At 52.0% G+C, this 19,358-nt stretch overlaps 1 protein-coding gene across 2 annotated transcripts in view; it reads left to right on the top strand.

Annotated features, from left to right (window-relative positions):
- Positions 1-1,810: 1,810 nt before the first annotated feature.
- The window catches only part of CRISPLD2 (cysteine rich secretory protein LCCL domain containing 2), a 64,736-nt gene continuing 47,188 nt past the window's right edge, over positions 1,811-19,358 (top strand). For both annotated transcript variants that reach the window (XM_053553644.1, XM_053553652.1), the window contains exons 1-2: positions 1,811-1,919; positions 18,193-18,502. In XM_053553644.1, the coding sequence (XP_053409619.1) occupies positions 18,266-18,502 (237 nt within the window). In that variant the 5' untranslated portion in view covers positions 1,811-1,919; positions 18,193-18,265. The remainder of the gene's footprint in view (positions 1,920-18,192; positions 18,503-19,358) is intronic.

Here is a 19,358-nt window from a genome sequence, read left to right on the forward strand (position 1 = left end):
GGCCTGCTAAACAACAATGACAACTGCAACAAAAAATAGCCGGGCATTGTGTGGGCGCCTGTAGTCCAAGCTACTTGGGAGGCTGAGGCAAGAGATTCGCTTAAGCCCAAGAGCTTGAGGTTGCTGTGAGCTGTGACCCCACAGCCCTCTACTGAGGGCAACATAGTAAGACTCTGTCTCAAAAAAAAAAAAAATCTGAGAAGACAATACTTCTATGAAATCAGTATATGATCACCTACACATTCATAAAAATGGTAAAATGTAACTGTAGTCCAGAAAGTAGAAGGGAAGAGGAGAGAGAGGGGAGGGGAGGGAGGAGATGGGAGGAGGGAGGGTACATGATGCAATGGTACATTTCAAAACTATTAAGAAAGGAGTGATAAATGTGTTAATCAGTGCAATGTAAGCATTTCACGTTGTAGATCAAAGCAGTACACTGAACCCCATAAATGCAAAAAAAAAGTTTGTATCAAAAAAATGTAAAATGGCACAACTACTCTAGAAAAGCAAAGGGAATTGTTTAATAAAATTAAATATGTGCTTACATTTGAAAAAAAAAACTGAAAAGGAAAGGAAACGGGTGGGGAGCAGGGAGATAAAGGGAACATCTGTGTTATTCTTTATCTGCATTTAAGCTGCACCAGGACCCTGGGCATGGGTTTCAGTTGAATCCACATTGCACACACGATCGTCTGTCATCCCTGTCCGGCCTCTTCCTATCCTTGTTCCTCCCACATGCTCTGACTGGACTGGGACCCCCACAGTCTGAGCCCCCAGGGGGTCTGCCCCAGCACAGAACCTTGGCTGTTTGGGGGAGTGCAGGAGGAATGAGCTAGTTCCTGCCTCGGAGCAGGGCTGAGCAACCTAGAGAGGCTGCCCCCTGCCCAGCCCAGCCCCGAGCCCGCAGTGGGGGGTGGGGGGGTCTGCACGATGTGACCGATGTGACCGCGGAGCACGCAGCAGTCCCATCTCTGGTCTAGCCTGTTTCTTCACCTGCCAACAAGGGACTGGGATTTACACATTTCAAAGGTGATTTTTTTCTGGCTGTAAGTTGATTTATGTATAAACCTGCACCAGTTAAAGATACTCAGTGCCTGGGTTCAAAATGTGATCAGAGCGAGGTGAACCTGATTAGTGAAATGGAACAATTTCCACCTGCAGGGATTCTGTGGACACGTGCTGGGACGGTGAAGGCAGGAAGCTTGAACCTCTGTATTAGCTCCCGGAGCTACCTACACCCCCAGTGTTCGTGCCTTTGTCTGCAAATTGGGGTGTGTGTGTGATGAATACGCTTTCTATCCTTTTTTTTTAATTCACGTGCAGAGGGTGGGAATAAACTCAGAGAAAGTTCCCTGGGCGCCACAGTTTACAGACCCCAGCCCTCGCCGATTTCACTGGCCTCTATCCTGCCGGGTCACCTCCCAACTCCCCCTTTCCAGGTGAACCACAGACAGCCGGGATTTAGTAAATACGCAAACTAATGGTGGAAAGTGCGTGACACTGTACCGGGCGCATAGTAAAGCGAGCGCTCCACGAAACTATTCCTGCGCGGTCACAGCAAAGAAACCGACGCATCTGGGTCTCAAGCCGGCCCCAGGTGCCAGCTGGCGGACCCCATGCCCTCCGCAGCTCTCGTGCCTCCCGCAGCTCGCGGAGCCCGCGGGGCGGGGCCGGGGGCAGGGCCGGGGCGGGGCCTGGATGCGCGGCCCTATCAGCGCCCCCGGACGCCAAGAGGGCGTGGCCATCGGGCTTCAGGCAGCCTACAAAAGGCTGTGCTCTGCGTCCCAGGACTGACTCGCATCCCTGGGCATCTGCGGTGTCCCCGGTCCTGCGATCAACCTGCCCGCGCTGCCGCTGCCGCTGCCGCTGCTCGACGCGGGAGTCGCCGGCAAGGAGGTTGTGTTTGGAGCCCTGCGGAGGTAAGCGTGACTTAGAGTCCTCTCTCTTTTGCAGACAGAGCTCCGCTGCTCTCCCTCATCGCTAGGAGCTGGTCTCAGGGCTTACTGCGTGCAGGCGCTGCGTGCTCCACTTGCCTCTCGGAACCTCTGTGCGGCATGCCCTTTTACAGGTGAAGACAGTGAGGCTCAGCGAGGACAACTCTTTTGCCCAGCTGCTGACTCCTAGGAAGCCAAGGAGCCGGGATTCACAGCCCGTCTGAGAGCAGAACTGCGCTCCCTGGAGGGTGTGCATTTGTTGCGTTCCCGTGTTCATAGTAGGCGTCGTTAAGGCGCAAGCTGATGGCACGGATGTGGCAGGCATTAGAACGCGTTTTGCCCGTTGGAGCGCTGTGCGTTCTGTTCTGCAGTTTACAGGGCCACGTCCCCCTGTGATTTCATTTGCAACAAACCTGCAAGGAAGCTGCCTTCTTCCTGCATTTGGATGAAGATGCTGAGGGTCAGAGAGGTAAAGTGAGTTGGTTGAGTAGAGCCAGGGCTCTGTCTGCCTCCAAAGCTTCAGATGGATGTGTCCAGGTTTGGGGCCATGCCAAAGTTCTTGAAGTTTCCGGAAACACATTTCCCAGGCATCTGCCTAACTCCTTGGGCTGGAGCCGAGTCCTGGGGATATTAGCTGCCTCAGATGGAGAGAGCCAGGGTCAGCCTCTTGTGTAGTGCAAACCCACATCCCCCTCCACTTCCCAAGGGCTGGTTTAGTGGACAAGCCAGGAGGAGTTTAGCTGATGCCTGGCCACTGCAGTCTGACCTGAATTTGGCATCTTTCTGCCAAAAGGCACGATGTTGCTGTGGCCAAGAGCAGTTTCTGGGAGCTTGTGCAAGTGCCAGCTTACCTTGCAGCCATGAATGGAGTTGTGAGTTTCCCCTTTGAGCCTTTGGACTCCTTGCCCTGGCAGAATGGGGTGAACTGCCTGTCCCATCTAGAGTCTGGGGTAGAGAGACCAGCGTCCTGCAGAATAGACGGAGCAGGCCTCTCTCCCACAGGTTGGGGCTACTTTGTTGTCACTGTTGGCCATCCCAGGGCTTTTTGTGTTGTGTGCTCCCGATTTTCTGCTTCTGCAGAAAATGGCTGTTTCCACACAGGGGAAGGAGCAGGTGTGGAAACCCTTTATTGCCTATAGGGCAGCACGAGGCCCATGCCGTGGACTTTATCTGCGTGATCGTCCCTACAGCACACCAGGGCAGCCTGCCACTTACATTTCATAGCTGAGGAAACTGAGGTTCAACAAGGCAAGATCTCCCAGCTGGGTGGGATGGTCTCACCCTCAGCTGGGTCTGACTCCAGACCCTGCACTTGGAGGGTCCTGCTTCCTTTCAGACACTTCTGCCCACTGCTAGTTCCATCTCCCAACCTGACCTTCACACAGATAGCGTTTTGTCTGAGAAGGGGTCCAGGTAAAACAGCTGGATGAGGTCCCCAGGGAGGAGAAACAAAGAGGGCAATTTTGATTTTTGCAGAATCCCTTAAAAGCTGTAAAAGTACGAGGAAGAGGAATGACATTTATAGTAATACCAGCAGTTGACGTTTATCCAGTGCTTAGTACAGACCCAATGTACCAGGGTTTTCCTGGATGAACTCTCACTGGCTGCTCCGAGCTGGGTCTGTTTTGTGGAAGTACACTGAGGCTCAGGATGATTAAGGCATGTGCCCAGCATGACACAGCCAGGGTGGGGTGGAGCTGCCATCCTGGCTGGGCCCTGCCTCAGATTCTGGGAGAAGGTGCTTGGCCAGTGATGAGCCACATGACTATTGTGATGCAGCTTACCACTAGTTAATGCATCTTGTGCTGTGTGGGTAGGGGGTGAGGTGAGAAGGGAAGGTGCTGACTCTGGACTCTGGCTCAACTCTGCCGACAGATACTGCTCTGTAGCCACTGAGAGCCTTGCCCTAGCACCCAGACCCGTGCTGGCTCCCAGGGTCCCACTGCTGGACAGGAGAAGAGTTGTCCTGATGGGGGAGGCCTAGAGCCAGGGAAAGAGTGTGGGGCCCCTACAGCCCCTGAACTTCATTTCTCAAAGGCCGCAGATGGCATATACAGCCCTTTTTAGGTTGCATTTGAGGCAGGCCCTCCAACACTGACCTCTGTGGTCTTGGGGGACCTGGAACATTTCTTTTCTCTGTCACCAGTGTAATTTGCTACGTATGGGGGAGGTGCCTGTGTGTCTGCCTCTGCCTGGCTCAGGAGGGTTTTCTGTGTGTGTGTGTGTGTGCAAACTCACTGGTTTTTGATCAGTCCCAGATGTGCAAACCCAGCATCACTCAAAGGGGCTGGTGGCTTGTTGGGAAAGAAAAATAAACCCAGGCATAATTTTATTTCACTTTATCTTCAGCTAGTGGAGATGGGATAGTTGCTCAGCCCTTCATGGAAGGGGGACTCTGCACCTTGTACAATGGAGCACGCTCTGCTCTGGGACAGGGAGGGTCAGGCCTCGCATATCTTGGTGGTGGTTGATAGGATAAGCCATGTTCTTTTTTTCTTCCCCCCACCCCATGAAAAAAATTTTATTGTGGTAAAATACACATAAACATAAACCCCTTTAACTGTTTTAAAGTGTGCAATTTACTGAAGTGGCATTTCATGCACTCGCAGTGTTGTGCAACTACCACCACTATCTAGTTCCAGAACATTTTCAGCATCCCATAAGGAAATCCCATCCCATCAGCAATCACTCCCCAGCCTCATCCCCGGCAGCCACTAATCTACTTGCTGTGTCTGGAGTTGCTCATTCTTGACATTTCGTGTAAGTGGCATCATGTAACCTGTGAGTCTTGGAGTCTGGCTTCCTCCACTGAATGTATGGCTTGCTCCAGGTTCATCCCCACACCCTCGCCTGGGTCGGCTTCCCTTTTTTATGGCTGAATACTATTCCTTGGTGTGAGTAGACCATGTTTGCTTATCCATCTTCCATGGGCTTTTCCACTTTTGGCTTTTCTCACTAGTTCTGCTATGAACATCTGTATGTGAGGTCTTGTGTGGGTGTATGTTTTTATTCCTCTTGGGTGTATTCCTAGGAGTAGAATTGCTGGCTCGTGTGGTCATTTTGTGTTTAATCTACTGAGGATACTGTGTTTTGTTTTTTGACTTTCTTCCTGAAGCAGCAGCAACTCAGGTCCTCTCATTCCAGAACGTGTTGAGGTTCTTGGCCATGAAGGCAGGGAAACCCTGGCATCTGGGTGTTTTGTGGGCAAGGTTGACGGTCCACATGGGTCACAGCAGTAGGTGGCAGAAAATCCCATCTGAGATGTTCCCCTGGGGGATCCCTGCTTTGTACCCCAAGCTGTGCAATTGTAGGTACTTTGGGACAAACACTGCTCTTTCGAGGCTGTAAGTACATTGTGGTCCAGCCCAAGGGAGATTTATCTTCTTTGATTGTCTCCACTGCTGCGTCAGCTTCGGCGAAACCACAGAGTCAGAGAGAAGAAAAGTCCTGATGGGAGTTATGCAACTTCCAGACCATCATTTTAAAAAATTAGAGATTATGAAATACCACATTTTCAATCCCAATTTCTGGAATGTGTTTTATTTTGAGTGCAGAAAGGCAATATCCCAAGGAAAAAAAAGAATCACGCTTCTATTTTGCTTGTATTCAAGTGATCTTGCAACTGGCCCTGCCCCCAAATTATTTTGGATATGCAAATAATAACTCAGATCTGCTAGGATGGGAGCTGGCATCTAGCTGGTGTATTCTGAGGCTGACTTGATAAAAGCCTGAAAACTCCTAGAGGAAATGGGCCATGTTTTGCAAGAAGGGATAGATGTGGGTGGAGGTGGGGAGCTGGTGAGGCTATACCAGGCAGGGGCACCCTGTGTGTGCAAAGCTGGAGGTGGGGAAGGGCCTGCAACCCTTGGAGAACGGCGGGAGGTTTGGTGCACCTGGAACCTAAGGGTCAGGCTCCAGGTGCACCAAAGGTCTGCCCTGTAGGTGTGGTGGACCTTTGCCACCAAGAGGAGAGTGACAGTGGTTTTGCACTTGAGAACAGCTCTCTCTGGAATGAGTTGTCTCCCTCAAAGTGTGTGGAGCCCATTTGGCAGTCCCCAAGGAGACTGAACATGTGCACAGACCTGGCAGCGTGTACCCTGCACCCAAGAGCTGCTCTTTCAATTCGCTGCTGGTCTTTCTGCTTGGGGTGAAGTGGTGGTGCCATCCGTCCCTAACACCACACCCTGATCTCCCTTTAAAACCAAGAGTAAACATTCTCTGCAACAAAGTGTCAGCACCCAGGGGAAGAAATAACTTTGTTCTGTTTTCATTGCAATAACAGTGATAGAAAGTTACCTTTTAAGTAAATTTCTTAGAACCCCCAAGGGGAGCCAACTTCTATAAAAATGCAAAGCGTGTGCTTGCTCAGGGGCTCAGGGCGAGGGTAGCAAGGTGCCCTAAACTTGGGAGGGGTGATGGAAAGGGTTGAGGTGGGGAAGGGGCAGATCTGAGAGGCTATTACCACCTAGAGCATTTGGATTGCTCAGAGAAATGCACATTTTCAGGCCCCACTCCAAACCTGAATCAGAAGCTGTGGGGGCTGGGGCCCGATCTATTTTAACGAGATATCTAGCACTTTCTGATGCAGGCCCACTGTGCTGGAGAGTTGGTGAAGACTCAGCCTAGAGCACTGGCCTGAGGATGAGCTGTGAAGGAGCAGGCTAGCTAGTATGGGTGGATGTGAGGGCCAGGTGTGACCAGAGAGAAGTCACATCCCAAGAATGGAGTGAGTGGCCCGTGCTAAAAGACCACCTCCCTCCAGAGCAACGAGGTCCTACCTGTACATTCATTGCATTTATAAGCCTTGTTTTCTGGAAGACAGTGCTCAGCTTGCTGGTATTCTGTGCTAAGGGTACAGAGCATTCCTGATACTCTGGGGCCCGAGCAAGTGTCCCAAGGATTCCCGCAAATTCCCCCAGGGCATCCCTGTGTGCTCAGGACCAGCCTGCTATAAACATCTATTTATAACCTCTAAAAGTCACCCCTGAAAGAATGAGCTGTTTCCTCAAGGGCATTTATTTTTTTTATTTTTTGGCCGGGGCTGGGTTTGAACCCGCCACCTCCGGCATATGGGATCGGCACCCTACTCCTTGAGCCACAGGCGCCGCCCTCCTCAAGGGCATTTAAAACACATCTACTGCCCGTATGTCCATCGTCTCTGCTGTCCCCTCATCCTCAGCCCAAAGCAGCTCCCTACACAGCCAGCCTGGCCTCACCCCGAGGAGGTACCTGTTCCTGAAGATGCTGTTTATCCCAGGCCCTGCAGGGCTCGGGCTGCCCCGGGACTTGAGAGATCTTTTCAGCTGGACTTTGGTGTCACTGGACAAAGTGCTCTCTCAGGCTTGGGCTGTACTGGGCACTGTCTGGGAGAGTTGGCGCACTGGTCCAAGTGGGAGGTCCTGCCAGCCAGCTGGGCTTTCTCTCGGTTCCAACACAGTTTGGTTCTCTTTGAAGCCTCTGAGCCCAGGGCCCAGGCCTGTCTGGGCACTGAACTGCTAAGGGAAAGCTCTAGGATTTTCCCGGCATCCTGGTGTATTCTCCTTCAGCCACTCCTGCTGTCTTAATGCATTCTGCAAACAGAGGTCAGAGTGATGGCAAATTCTTTTTTCTTTTTAACTTTTTATTGATATTTACATGCCAGAGGGGAGGGTAGGAGACCATGTTTTGGGGATGCAATCCCACGAAGGCCTCAACCCCCAGATGCCCCTCAGCCCTCCCACTGCCCCGCACCCCCTTAGAGAAATCCCTTCTAGACTTCCATGGCAGAGACTGGGTTTGCCTGGTTTTGAACTTCATAAGTGGAACCATGAGTGTTTAATCGTTGGAGTCTGGCTGCTTTTGTTTAACATAAAGTCCGTGAGGTTTGGCTGCTGGAGAGTGCTGAAGCACTTTCAAACATAAATCCCCACCTGGCTTAATCGTCCCACCTGACCTTCTTTGTATTTCTAGTAAAATCAAGACTGGGGCCAGGCGTGGTGGCTCACACCTATAATCCCAGCACTCTGGGAAGGCGAGGTGGGCAGATTGCCTGAGCTCCTGAGTTCAGGACCAGCCTGAGCTAGAGGGACACTCCGCCTCTAAAAATAGCCAGGCATCGTGGTGCCAGCTTGTAATCCCAGCTACTTGGGAAGCTGAGGCAAGAGAATTGCTTGAGCCCAGGAGTCTGAGGTTGCTGTGAGCTATGATGTCACAGCACTCTACCAGGGGCAACAAAGTGAGACTGTTTCAAAAGACTGGAACCTTCAAGGTCCCTCCCCACCTGGCACTGGCTACCTCTGAGAGCCCCCTACTCCCTGGCTCCACCGTCTTTGCGCTTGTCCTCAATCACGGCCAGATTGTAATCACCTCCAAGTCTGTCCTGGAGGTTCCTGCTGTTTGGAGTCCCTTTTCCTCAAGATCTCACAGGGACCCAGATGTCTATCCCAACCAGAATGGCCCAGCCTCCTCCCTCTGCCCAGTATTCTCCACCTGTTTCCCAGGGCTGGTGTCTAAGACCTTTCCCATCTACCTGTCTGTGCCATGCTTACTGTCTGTCCTCCCAAGCCCCAGGCAGACTGTCTTGTTCCCTGACTGATCCCGAGGGCTCCAGAAGGGTTTGCCCTGGGATTTCCAGCTGCAGAGCTGTGTGGAGGTCTTGACTCATCCTTGCTGCGGCCGCTTAATGCCAGGGAGTCCTGTGAGTCAGGCAGGGAGGCTAGTCTGTGCTGCCAGGCCTGGTGCCCGGAGCAGAGACGTGGGGGATCCTGAATTCCCCCAGGAGGAGAAGGGCAGAAAACAGTCCCCAGACACCATTGTGCAGGTCTGTCCCTGGGCCTTTTATGACACTAGTCTGGGTGCCTGTCACCCTCCCTCCCGAGCGTGGCTCAGCCTGTGCTGTGGGGGTGGGATTTGAACCCAGAGCAGAGCCACCACACTGCCTTCTGGGAGCCAATAATTTCTTTCCTCTTGGAGATGGAGGTCTCCTGCCATTTATCTTTTCCTGGGAACACTGTTTCCAGGGAAACATCCACACATCTGCAAAATGAAGGAAAGAGCCCCAGGAGTTACGCTCCTGGGCATGTTAGGAACGTATTCCTTATTATCCAGTCACTTTAAAGTGGCTTTTCTTACATATGATCTTGGCTTGCCTTGAACACACTTGAGTTTTCAGCTCTTTTTTTTACAGGTTTTTTGAAGATTAGATGAGTGTGTGTGGAATGATCATTCTTCTCTCTTTGTCCAGCATTTGCACATTTTCAGCATAGTATTAAAAACTCGAATGGGTTTTGTGTATTGCAGTTGTTTGGTTAAGCATCCAGGCACATTGTCCCAGAAATCCTGTAAGACTGTATGTTTTGCTAAGAAAGAGAGAAGATGCCAGTGGGTTAGTGTCACCAGTGAGCCAAGCGGGCTGTGGGAGACCTGGGCAGTGCAGGAGGGAGCCGCTGTGCCTCCCTCGGGTCTGGCCCTGATCCTGTCCAGAGCGCTTAGAGAAAACCGCAGGATGTGATTGTGGGGGGAGAGGGCCCCAGTCCCTGTCCTGACGGGATGTCCTGCTCAGTCCTGGGATCTGCCAGAGATGCACTTTGGCGGGGGGCACACGGGTTCCTCCTCCCAGCCACCACCTCATTCCTGGAATTTCTTGGTGGTTTGTGGGTATGACTCTGATCTGTCCTTGGCCTCTTCCCCAAGTTTTGAGTCTTTCTTTGTTACTTCTGAGGAAGAGCAGAGCCCAGGGGACCATTCCCCTTGCCCCTGGCCTTCTAGGGGGACTGTGCCCACGCTGTTGTGGGCAGGGTGACAGCTGAATGACACGAGACAGGAGGTCAGGGCTACCCGACATTTTGGAGAAGCCCTGTGTGGATGAGACAGGATTGGTAAGTGATCAGAGCATGATGAATAAGCTGACCTGTCCTGAAGGGTTCTGCAGGACCCTGGGCAAGCTGCTGGCCTTGTTTTTTTTGTAGAGATAGTCTCACTTTACCGCCCTCGGTAGCATGCCATGGCGTCACACAGCTCACAGCAACCTCCAGCTCTTGGGCTTAGGTGATTCTCTTGCCTCAGCCTCCCGAGTAGCTGGGACTACAAGTGCCCGCCACAACGTCCGGCTATTTTTGTGTTGTGGTTTGGCCGGGGCCAGGTTTGAACCCGCCACCCTTGGTATATGGGGCCGGCGCCCTACTCACTGAGCCACAGGCGCCACCCTACTTGCCTTTTTTGAGCCTCAGTTTCCTCATCTATAGAATAGAGCTAATCGTCGCAGTGACACCATAGTTTGTAGAGGATAGAAAACATGCAAGGCTGGGAGTAGAGGGTCTGCCACGCCCGCCCCCATGATCATTAGACACTTACCAGTGCACCACTGGTTCCAGCCCCTCAGAAGCCCACAGTCCAGGCAGAGAGGCAAAAGGTGGAGTGGCTCAGTCCGGGGTGGTGAGTCCTAAGGCTGAGGAACACGTGTGGACTGTCAACTCAGCTGACGTGGAGCCGTGGGAGGGGATAGAGCTTCATGACAGAAATGGCATCGGGCTGGGCAGTTGTCACTGGCATGAATTATCAAGTACGTTTGTGTGATGATGGCTTCTGCTCAGGTGGTTGACATCACCCCTCCAGCCCTGGTTCATGATATCACAGAACCTACTTCCTTAGAAAGCTGGAGTCCGGGCTGACACTCAGGCATGTACTGAGCTAAAGTGGGTTACGAATTCAGTGGAGGGGCATCCCCTCCCCCCCGGCGTTGGATATGGAAAAGGAGTTCTAAAAATTAGATTTTATTAAGGCAACAGTGGGGCTTTGGTATAAGAGAGAATCATCTCTTCACTGAATTTCACATTATTAATCACGGCCCTCTAAAATTCTTCCCAGCAACCATTTGCGGGTGGGTAGTTTGTCATTGTTGTTATGATACTCACGCTTCCTGAGGGCTGATGTTCATGACCTTGTGCTTCCGTAGGTGGGGCCTGTGACTCCCTCTACCTTATAAACATGAACCCAAAGAAGAAAAATGCTGCATCCACTGCCCTGCGGCTGGTGCGCGGTGGTGGCAGGAATTGAACCCAGGTCTTCTCCCGAGAGCCTTACTATACTCACCAAAGAAGCCAACATCATACTCAGCCCTCAAGTGGCTCTTCTGGCCCAGTGTGTAGGGGGGGACATACATTCATTCCCTAAATATTTATTGAGCCCCGACTTGTCAGGTGCTGGCAACACAGTGGTGAGCCAGACCAGCAGGTCTGAGGGTGTGATTAAGCACGACGCTTCTACGAAGCAGTGACCTTTGAGCTGAGTCTTAGTGAGGAACAGGAATTAATCTGCCCAGCCTGGGCAGGGAAGGGGGGCTCGGCGGGGTCATGGGATGAGCTGTAGGAACAGCATGTGCAGAGCAGAGAGCTTGGCACCGTCTGGGAAGCGTCGGCTGACAGGCTCAGCCTGAGATTCATCTTTCTGGCAGACTTTCCTAAACAAGGCAGAGGCAACCGGGCAAGATGCCGCAGCTGACTGGAGCCGAGTCCCTTTCTCTCACCCACTTCTGAGCATCCCATATGATAGCAGAGATAATTCACAAGGACACCCCCTTGTTAGATTCGGAACACAAGGATTTACTGATCCCTGAAATGCGCATGGAGCCTGGGCTGGGCCGGCGGGGGCGGTGGGAATATGAATATTATTGCAGCAGAGGTGTTGAAAGTTCTTTGAGCTCTGGAAAGCCTGATCACAAGTCTCAGTTCCACTTTAATCCAGCCCTGCAACTTCACAAATACCAGTTAATGGCTCCTGGGCTCAGTTTCACATTCTGTAAAATGGGTCTGAAAGCAGCTACCTCACTGGCTGAGTCAACATGCGCCTCAAAGCTCTGGGCTTTGAAACTGGACTCCTGTACTTTGAGACAGAGTCTCACTATGTCACCCTCGGTGGAGTGCTGTGGAGTCACAGCTCACAGCAACCTCAAACTCTTGGACTTAAGTGAGTCTTTTGTCTCCGCCTCCCAAGTAACTGGGACTACAGGCACCTGCCACAATGCCTGGCGCTATTTTTCTGTTGTAGTTATCGTTGTTTGGCAGGCCCGGGCTGGGTTCGAACCCACGAGCTCTGTGGTGTATGTGGCTGGTGCCCCAACTGCTGAGCTGCAGGCACCAAGCCCAAGGACTCCCACACTTTGATTGACCAGGAGTAGCTCTTGCCATTGAGCCAGGGACTAGAAGTTTTGTTGGTTCCCCTCCCGGCCCCTATGGTGTCCTGACATCTGATGTGCTCTCACCAGACCTTGGCGCTATTATCTTTCTTGTGGTTCTGTGGGCTCAGTTTTGCAACTCTGGCAAAGGAGAATAGAACCTTCCAGAGAGCATTTCTGCTGTGTTGTACCGCAGTCCACAGCGGATATTTCGTTATTGGCAAGCGGCTGAGGAGGAGGGGGGCTTTTCTAGGGGTGACGCTTGCATTGGGCAATCTGGGGGATTGGGGACCAGAACAGCAAAGCCTCACTCCCCAGGTACTGGAGTGAGCTCTGGGGGACCCAGAGAAGCGTGAGCTCCTCTAGCATGTTAGGAAAACAGCTGGGGCCAGCTGGGAGGTGCTGTATAGAGCACCCATGAGCGCCACGGGTCTGAGCCCAGCTCATCCCACTTGAGTCAAAGGCGTGTGGGTAGACGGAGGGTGGAGGGTGCTGCTGCTTTGGTGACATATCACCGTGATATAAAGATAATGTTTCATCTTCTGTGGGGGTGACACATTGGTGTCTTCTCATTGTTAGAGCCACAGTGTGACCCAGGAGGCCACCAAGTCCAGCAGCCTTCCCAGGAAACAGAGAGGGGTATTAGAGGACGTTAGTATGGGATTTGGCTTTTCTGTTCAAGGGAGTCTCTTCCCCTGCATGGGTGGAGAGGAGGTTGGGGGCTTTCACTCCCAGAGCCCACTCCTGGGAAGACAGGATGGCCTTAGGAAAAAGGCGTGTGTGGACAGAGCTGAGCTGCAGCCCTGGGTCTCCTGCTTGCTGTGGGCAGGGTCTGTGAACTCCAGAGGCCTCGGTCTCCAGGTCTGTAAAATGGGGGGATAGAACCCAAACCTCTGGATAAGCAGGAAGGTGAATGAGAGAGGGGATGCGGTGCTCCCATAGCAATGGGCACACACGGGTCTCCCCCAGAGTGAGTCCCTATGCCTTGAGGTTCCCCGGCAAGAGCACCATCTCAGCAGTGGTGAGTCCTGGGTGCTCTTAGACAGCATGTATATCTCATTTGGAAAAAGTCTGTGTTTTTTAGTTCTTAGTGGAAAAGGGCAGAAGTGTGTTGGCCCCATTTTGTTGATCTATTCAACACTGGAGGCTGAATGGCCAGTGTCACTGAGGGTGCTGGGCACTGTCCCTCTGAGCTGGGCCTTGGCCCCTGGGCTGTCTCTTTGATCTGCAGGGCTGGCTGGCTTCTGGCCAGGACGTGGCCTCACCTCCCAACTGGCTTGCCTTTGCCTCCTTCCATATGGCAGCCAGTGAGGTCTTTGGAAGGAGCGCTGTTCATCCGAGTATTATCTGTTGGGTATGCTCGGCCGTCAGGCCTGCTAGCGCCACAGACTGGCTTAGACACAGGAAGAAGCCTGAGATGAAGGTGCTGGCAGGGCTGGTTTTTCCCGAGGCCTCTCTGTGGCTTGCTGACGACTGTCTTTTCCTACATCCTCAATGGCCGCCCCCACCAGATGTCTCTGTCCCAGTCCCTTCTGTAGGGATGCTGGTCACATTGGGTCAGGACCCACCCACAGCACTTCATTTCACCCTAATCACCTCTTTCAAGGCCTTCTCCAAATACAGTCACATTCTGAGGTCTTGGGGGCTAGTTGGGGCTTCAGCGTGTGGATTTAGGGGAACATGACTCAGTCCATAACCATGTGCCTGTTCTCTCCATGCCAAGCACCCCCCCACCCCCACCCCCCCGGGCTCTGCGAATGCAGACTTGAAGGAGGCTGGCCCTTTTCTGGTCATTTTTCTACTTAAAATCTCCAGTTTCTCCTACAGCAGGAAGCGTCCAGAGCCTTATCCCTCTCCAGCAGGGGTCCCCAGGGTCCTCTGGGCCTGGCCAGTCCAGAGCACTTTCAGACCCACCAGGACAAGCGTGCCCTCCAGCATGATGGGTGAATGGTGTGACCAAGGTCAGGTCTGCACTTCCCAGGCCAGAAACCCTCGTGAAGTGCAGGGAGGCCCTGGGAGAAACCACTGCTCTCCTCTCCTTTCTCTTCCAGGGTGGAGCTTTGCCCACACTCTGTGGTCCCCTAATTCCAAAGCTTCCCCTGAGACTTTGCAGATTTGTGAGCCTTGAAGGAAGGGTCAGCCTAGGAGCCATGTAAGTCCCATCAACATTAAGAATGAAGGCCGCTTGTCGAATCTCTGGAAATGAGGTGGGCGTGGTTTAGGAGAACATGCCACAGGGATGCGCTGGGAGCCAGAGTTTGTTTCATTGTGTTTTTGTGCTTTGGTGTTTTGTTTTATTTTGGTAAGCACAGGGCATCCCTAACCCAAAAACCCAAAACGTGAAGCACACAAAAATCTGAAAGGTGTTTTTTTTTTGCAGTTTTTGGCCAGGGCTGGGTTTGAACCCACCACCTCTGGTATATGGGGCCAGCGCCCTACTCCTTTGAGCCACAGGTGCCACCTAAAATCTGAAACTTTTTGAGCCCTGAAACGAAGCCACATGTTAAAAATTCCACACCTGACCTCATGTGATAGGATGCAGCCAAAACTTTGTTCCATGCACAGACTTTTGAAAAATATTGTATAAAATTGCCTTTGGGCTACATGTATAAAGTATATGTGAAACATAAACAAATTTCACAGTTAGACTTGGGTCCCCTCCCTGAGATAATCTTATTATGTATACCTTACATATACATTGTATATGCAAATATTCCAAAATCTGAAAAAAATCCAAAACACCTCTGGTTCCAAAAATTGGGGACAAGGGTTATTCAACCTGTAATACTTTAAAACAATAAAAGATAAGTCAGGTGTGGTAGCTCACACCTGTAATCCCAGCACTCTGGGAGGCCAAAGTGGGTAGATTGCTTGAGCTCAGGAGTTCAAGACCAGTCTGAGCAAGAGCGAGACTCCGTCTCTACCAAAAATAGAAAAACTAGCTGGACATTGCACTGGGCACCTGTGTTCCCAGCTACTTGGGAGGTTGAGGTAAGAGGATCACTGGAGCCCAGGAGTTTGAGGTTGCTGTGAGCTATGATGCCATGGCACTTTACCCAGGGTGGAAAGGCCCTGTCTCAAAAAAAACAAAAACAAAAAAACACAATAGGAAAGTACAAGGGATAGATGGGTCCACCATGGAGGCTCTGCCCTGATGACACCTCACGGTGGTCACCACCTCTCGGTTCCTGACCACTCAGCCTGTTCTCTACAGATGTCCACTGTTTTGCCATATTTGCTTGAGATTTTAAAAACAGAAATAGGATATTAAAGATAGAAATGAATCCTATCACATGGTCTTCCCCAGTTCTATTCCCTACCCTGGAGTCAACCCCGCCATGAACTTGAATCAGTCCTGGCTTTAGTACACGCGTGTACCCCTCATATGTATATATTCACACACATACAAACGTGTACACATGTATGTGTGCATATACACATGTACGCATAAATTTTACAAGATACGGTTTATATGATTTTGCATTTACATAAGTAGTATCATTAGCATAATATGCTGCAACTTGCTTTCTTAACTCATCACCACATTTGAGATTTATCTGCGCCTGAGCCCATCCCTTGTTACCCGCTGTATAATATTCTACCGTGTGCCACCCCACCGCCCTGCACAGTTTATTCACCAGTCTCCCACTGACAGCTAGCTATCTGAACTGTGCTGACTGGCTATTTGAATCAGAACTGGGTTTTAATCTACGTTGGTCCCAGGAAAGTCACATAAGCAGTTTATGCACCATGCCTCTGAGGGACCCTTGTGTTCAAGTGTGGAGTGAGAAACATCAAGCGTCATCATGATGCCAGGGGACACCAGTGAGTCAATTCCTGAGCTCTCAAATGTTAGCCAAACGTCAGAATCTTCTGGCCTCCCCTTTGAGCCCAGCTGCTGCAGCTGGAAATGTTCATATATGGTGGTATGACTGACCTGAGAGAGAGAGACCAGGGACTCTGAGGAATTCTGTATTCTTGGTTTGATTCCCAGTTGGGAGTGCACAGAGGTCCTCCCCACGCGTCCCTGGGGCTCTGCCTTCTGGGGAGGGCAGCCGTGTCTCATCCACTACAAAGCGGGCCAAGCCGCTGCTCTTTGCGGTGGGGTTATTTTTATCTAAGGCGCAGGCTCGGCCAGGACCCTGGAGAGATGCCAGTGGGTCAGAGAGGGGAGCCGCAGCATTCCCATAGCTCTTTGGCGGGCGCCTGCCTTCTGGTACCAGCCTCTCTGCTTCCTGGGAAGCCTGTCTCGACCTTGATTTGCGTCCACCCTGAGAACGGCTCCTTTGGCCACCATTGTACAAATCGCAGCTGTTGCGACAGGGACAATTCTGGTTGTTGCTATGTGTGTGAAGACCAGGGAAGACTTCTGTTCAAAGAGCTGAGCCCCTCGAGCTGTGGACAGGTCAGGCACGGCCACCACCCTTCCCATCAAGGCAAGGCCCCTTCCTCTGGCCCCGAGACCTCTGCACCATCTCAGTCAGCGCTGTCGTCCTGTTATGTGGGGTCTGCAGGCTCCCTTCTCTAGCTCTGTGACCCAACTGTGAGCTCCTGAAGGCTGGGGATGGTGTCCTCGTCCTCTTCATGTCCTTAGTTTCTGTCTCAGCACCCAGCACAGAATAGCTGCTCAACCCAGGTGACTGGGTGGCTGCCGACCCTCCCTTGGGAGTGGGCATTCAAATCCTTCCTCATCTTCCTTGACCAAACAGCCAGGAAGAGGAGATCTGTGGCTGTGAGACAGTTGATACAGGAGCCAAAGCACCTTGCTGGACAATTCTGGATCCTCAGAATCATCAGTTTGAGTCTCAGCATCTCTGTCCACTAGCAGGGTGGCCTAGGCTCACCTTGTCGCCTGCGAAGCCTTAGCTTTCTTATCCAGAGACGGGGATGATGGACCAACCCCCTGGTTGTCACAGTGCTTAGAAATAACATAAGTGACCAGCTATGTAGGTGCATATGCAGGGTTTTCTGAAGAAACAAAAAACATAGCAGAAATTCAACTGATAACATTCTGACGTTGGCATTTGAAAGTTTGTAAGTTTGTAAGATGAGGATAATAAAAAGTAGAGACTTTTCTTTGTTGCAGACATGCTCAGTGGCACCCAGTGTGACCTGGGGGCCATGTCTCACAGCCCCAACATGCGTCAGGGATAGGGTTCCAGGAACATCTCAGGAAGTACAGCTTCAAGAAGAGACCGTGTCCCCTCAGCCCTGTCCCCTCAGCCCTGTATAGGTTTTATCAATCAAAGGAGATCTGGCCAAATTCTAGGAGATTAACTAATACCAATCTGGAGGTGCTCAATGACAAGTGGCCATCCCGACATGGTCCTTGTGTACCGATAACTTGTATGGGCCACTGACACATCATGGGACGGCTATGACAATAAGATCTTGTACAGTGATGGGTCTGATGGGCCCTTCTGCCACTTTTGATAAACTGAGTCTCACTTCACAGGGATGAGAAGTTCCCTAATAATGCTGGTGTGTGGCAAATCCTTTGTTGATGTGAAATGATGTGATCAATCCTTTTTGGTAGCAGGAGACAGAAGTCAATCGGTGCCACAGATCTACCTGAGTCCTGACCAAGTAAGAAATGCCAGGTCAAAGTTAGAAAATAGGGTGATGGGCTCAGCAACTGTAGTTCAATGGTTAGGGCACTGGCCACATACACCGAGGCTGACAGTTCAAACCCGGCCTGGGGCTGCTAAACAACAATGACATGACAACTGCAACAAAAAAGAAAAAAATAGTCAGGCATTGTGGCAGGTGCCTGTAGTCCCAACTACTTGGGAGGCGGAGGCAAGAGAATTGCTTAAGTCCAAGAGTTTGAGGTTGCTGTAAGCTGTGATGCCACAGCACTCTACTGAGGGTAACATAGTGAGACTTTGTCTCCAAAAAAAAAAAAATACGGTGACTCCCCCCAAGGAAAGCCGGAGCGCAGAGGGAACCATCCCAGGGTATCCTCTTTGGAACCCAGACAGCTCACCTTGCTGCAAACACTTGGTGTAACCCCCAGCTCTGCATTCCTGTCTGTGGGCCTCAGTTTCCACGTCTCACGACGGAGCACCTCTCCCTGCTGCTCCCTCACTAACTGTCCTCTCCCCGCAGAGCCCCGAGCACTTGGCCTCGCCTCAGGAGCCCCAGCTGCCCTGCCACCTGCTGTCACTGCACGTGTGGAGCCATGAGCCCTGTCCTGGGCGGTGCTGTCCCCCTGGGGCTGGTGTTGTTGGTCTGCGGAGCTCAGGGTTACTTGCTGCCCAATGTCACCGGCCTGGAGGAGCTGCTCAGCAGATACCGCGCCGAGCCCCACTCCCGGGTGCGGAGGGCCATCCCCCAGGAGGACAGGGAAGAGATTCTAATGCTGCACAACAAGCTGCGGGGCCAGGTGCACCCCCCAGCCTCCAACATGGAGTACATGGTGAGCCGGGCTCCCCTCCTGTCCCTCGCTCAGTGGGTGGTGGCTGGTATGGGGTCTCTTCTTGCAAGAGAGGGTCCACGTGATGCTCCCGTGCAAGCCTTACCTCCTTTCCAATTCCTGTGTGTCACCCTTCATGGCTCAGCCCGGGGGGCCAGCCCTGCCTCTCTGGAGGCAGAGGGGTAGGGGCCAAGGGCAGGGTTTTGCTGACACCTGTCCCTGCTCAGCCACATGCTAGTGAAGTGACCTGGATGGCTTCATAGCCCATTTGAACCTCAGTTTCCACTTGGCCCTTCCTCAGATGATTCCCCTGAGTGTGAGAGGAGTGGCCACCACAAGGCCGGCAGGAACGCTGTCCTCCCCAGGCTGCAGCACTGGCCATGCCTCCTCCGAGCAGCTGAGTTGAAGGAAAATGGGCTGTCTGTAAGAGCAGACTGCATAGGAAGGGCAGGGGCAGCGGAGCTGGAATGAGCACCCCAAGTCTCCGGCTCCAGCCCCCTCTCCCCACACGTATCTCCAGGGTCCAGCGGAAGTTTCTACTGGGATGTCTGCTGGTCTAAGGCCACATGACCCCGGAGGGTGTCTTAGTGGCTGGGAGTCCTGGCTTATGTGGTAACCATTATTCCTGGGTGGCTTCTGAGCCCCTGAAATGTGGCTATTATGACTGTGGAACTCAGCATTAAACTTGATTTCATTTTAATTAAGGTTAAGTGGCTGCATGTGGCTAGTGGCTGCCAAATTGGACAGTGCAGGTCTAACGGTCCAGAGAGAAAATTTTAACCACATCTTACCCCCAAAGTAATCTCTGACAAGACCAGTCCCTGTTCTCCCAGCCCCGTGACCAGAGCATTGCTATTTT

The sequence above is a fragment of the Nycticebus coucang genome, chromosome 2, assembly GCF_027406575.1.
Source record: "Nycticebus coucang isolate mNycCou1 chromosome 2, mNycCou1.pri, whole genome shotgun sequence".
NCBI lineage: Eukaryota > Metazoa > Chordata > Mammalia > Primates > Lorisidae > Nycticebus > Nycticebus coucang.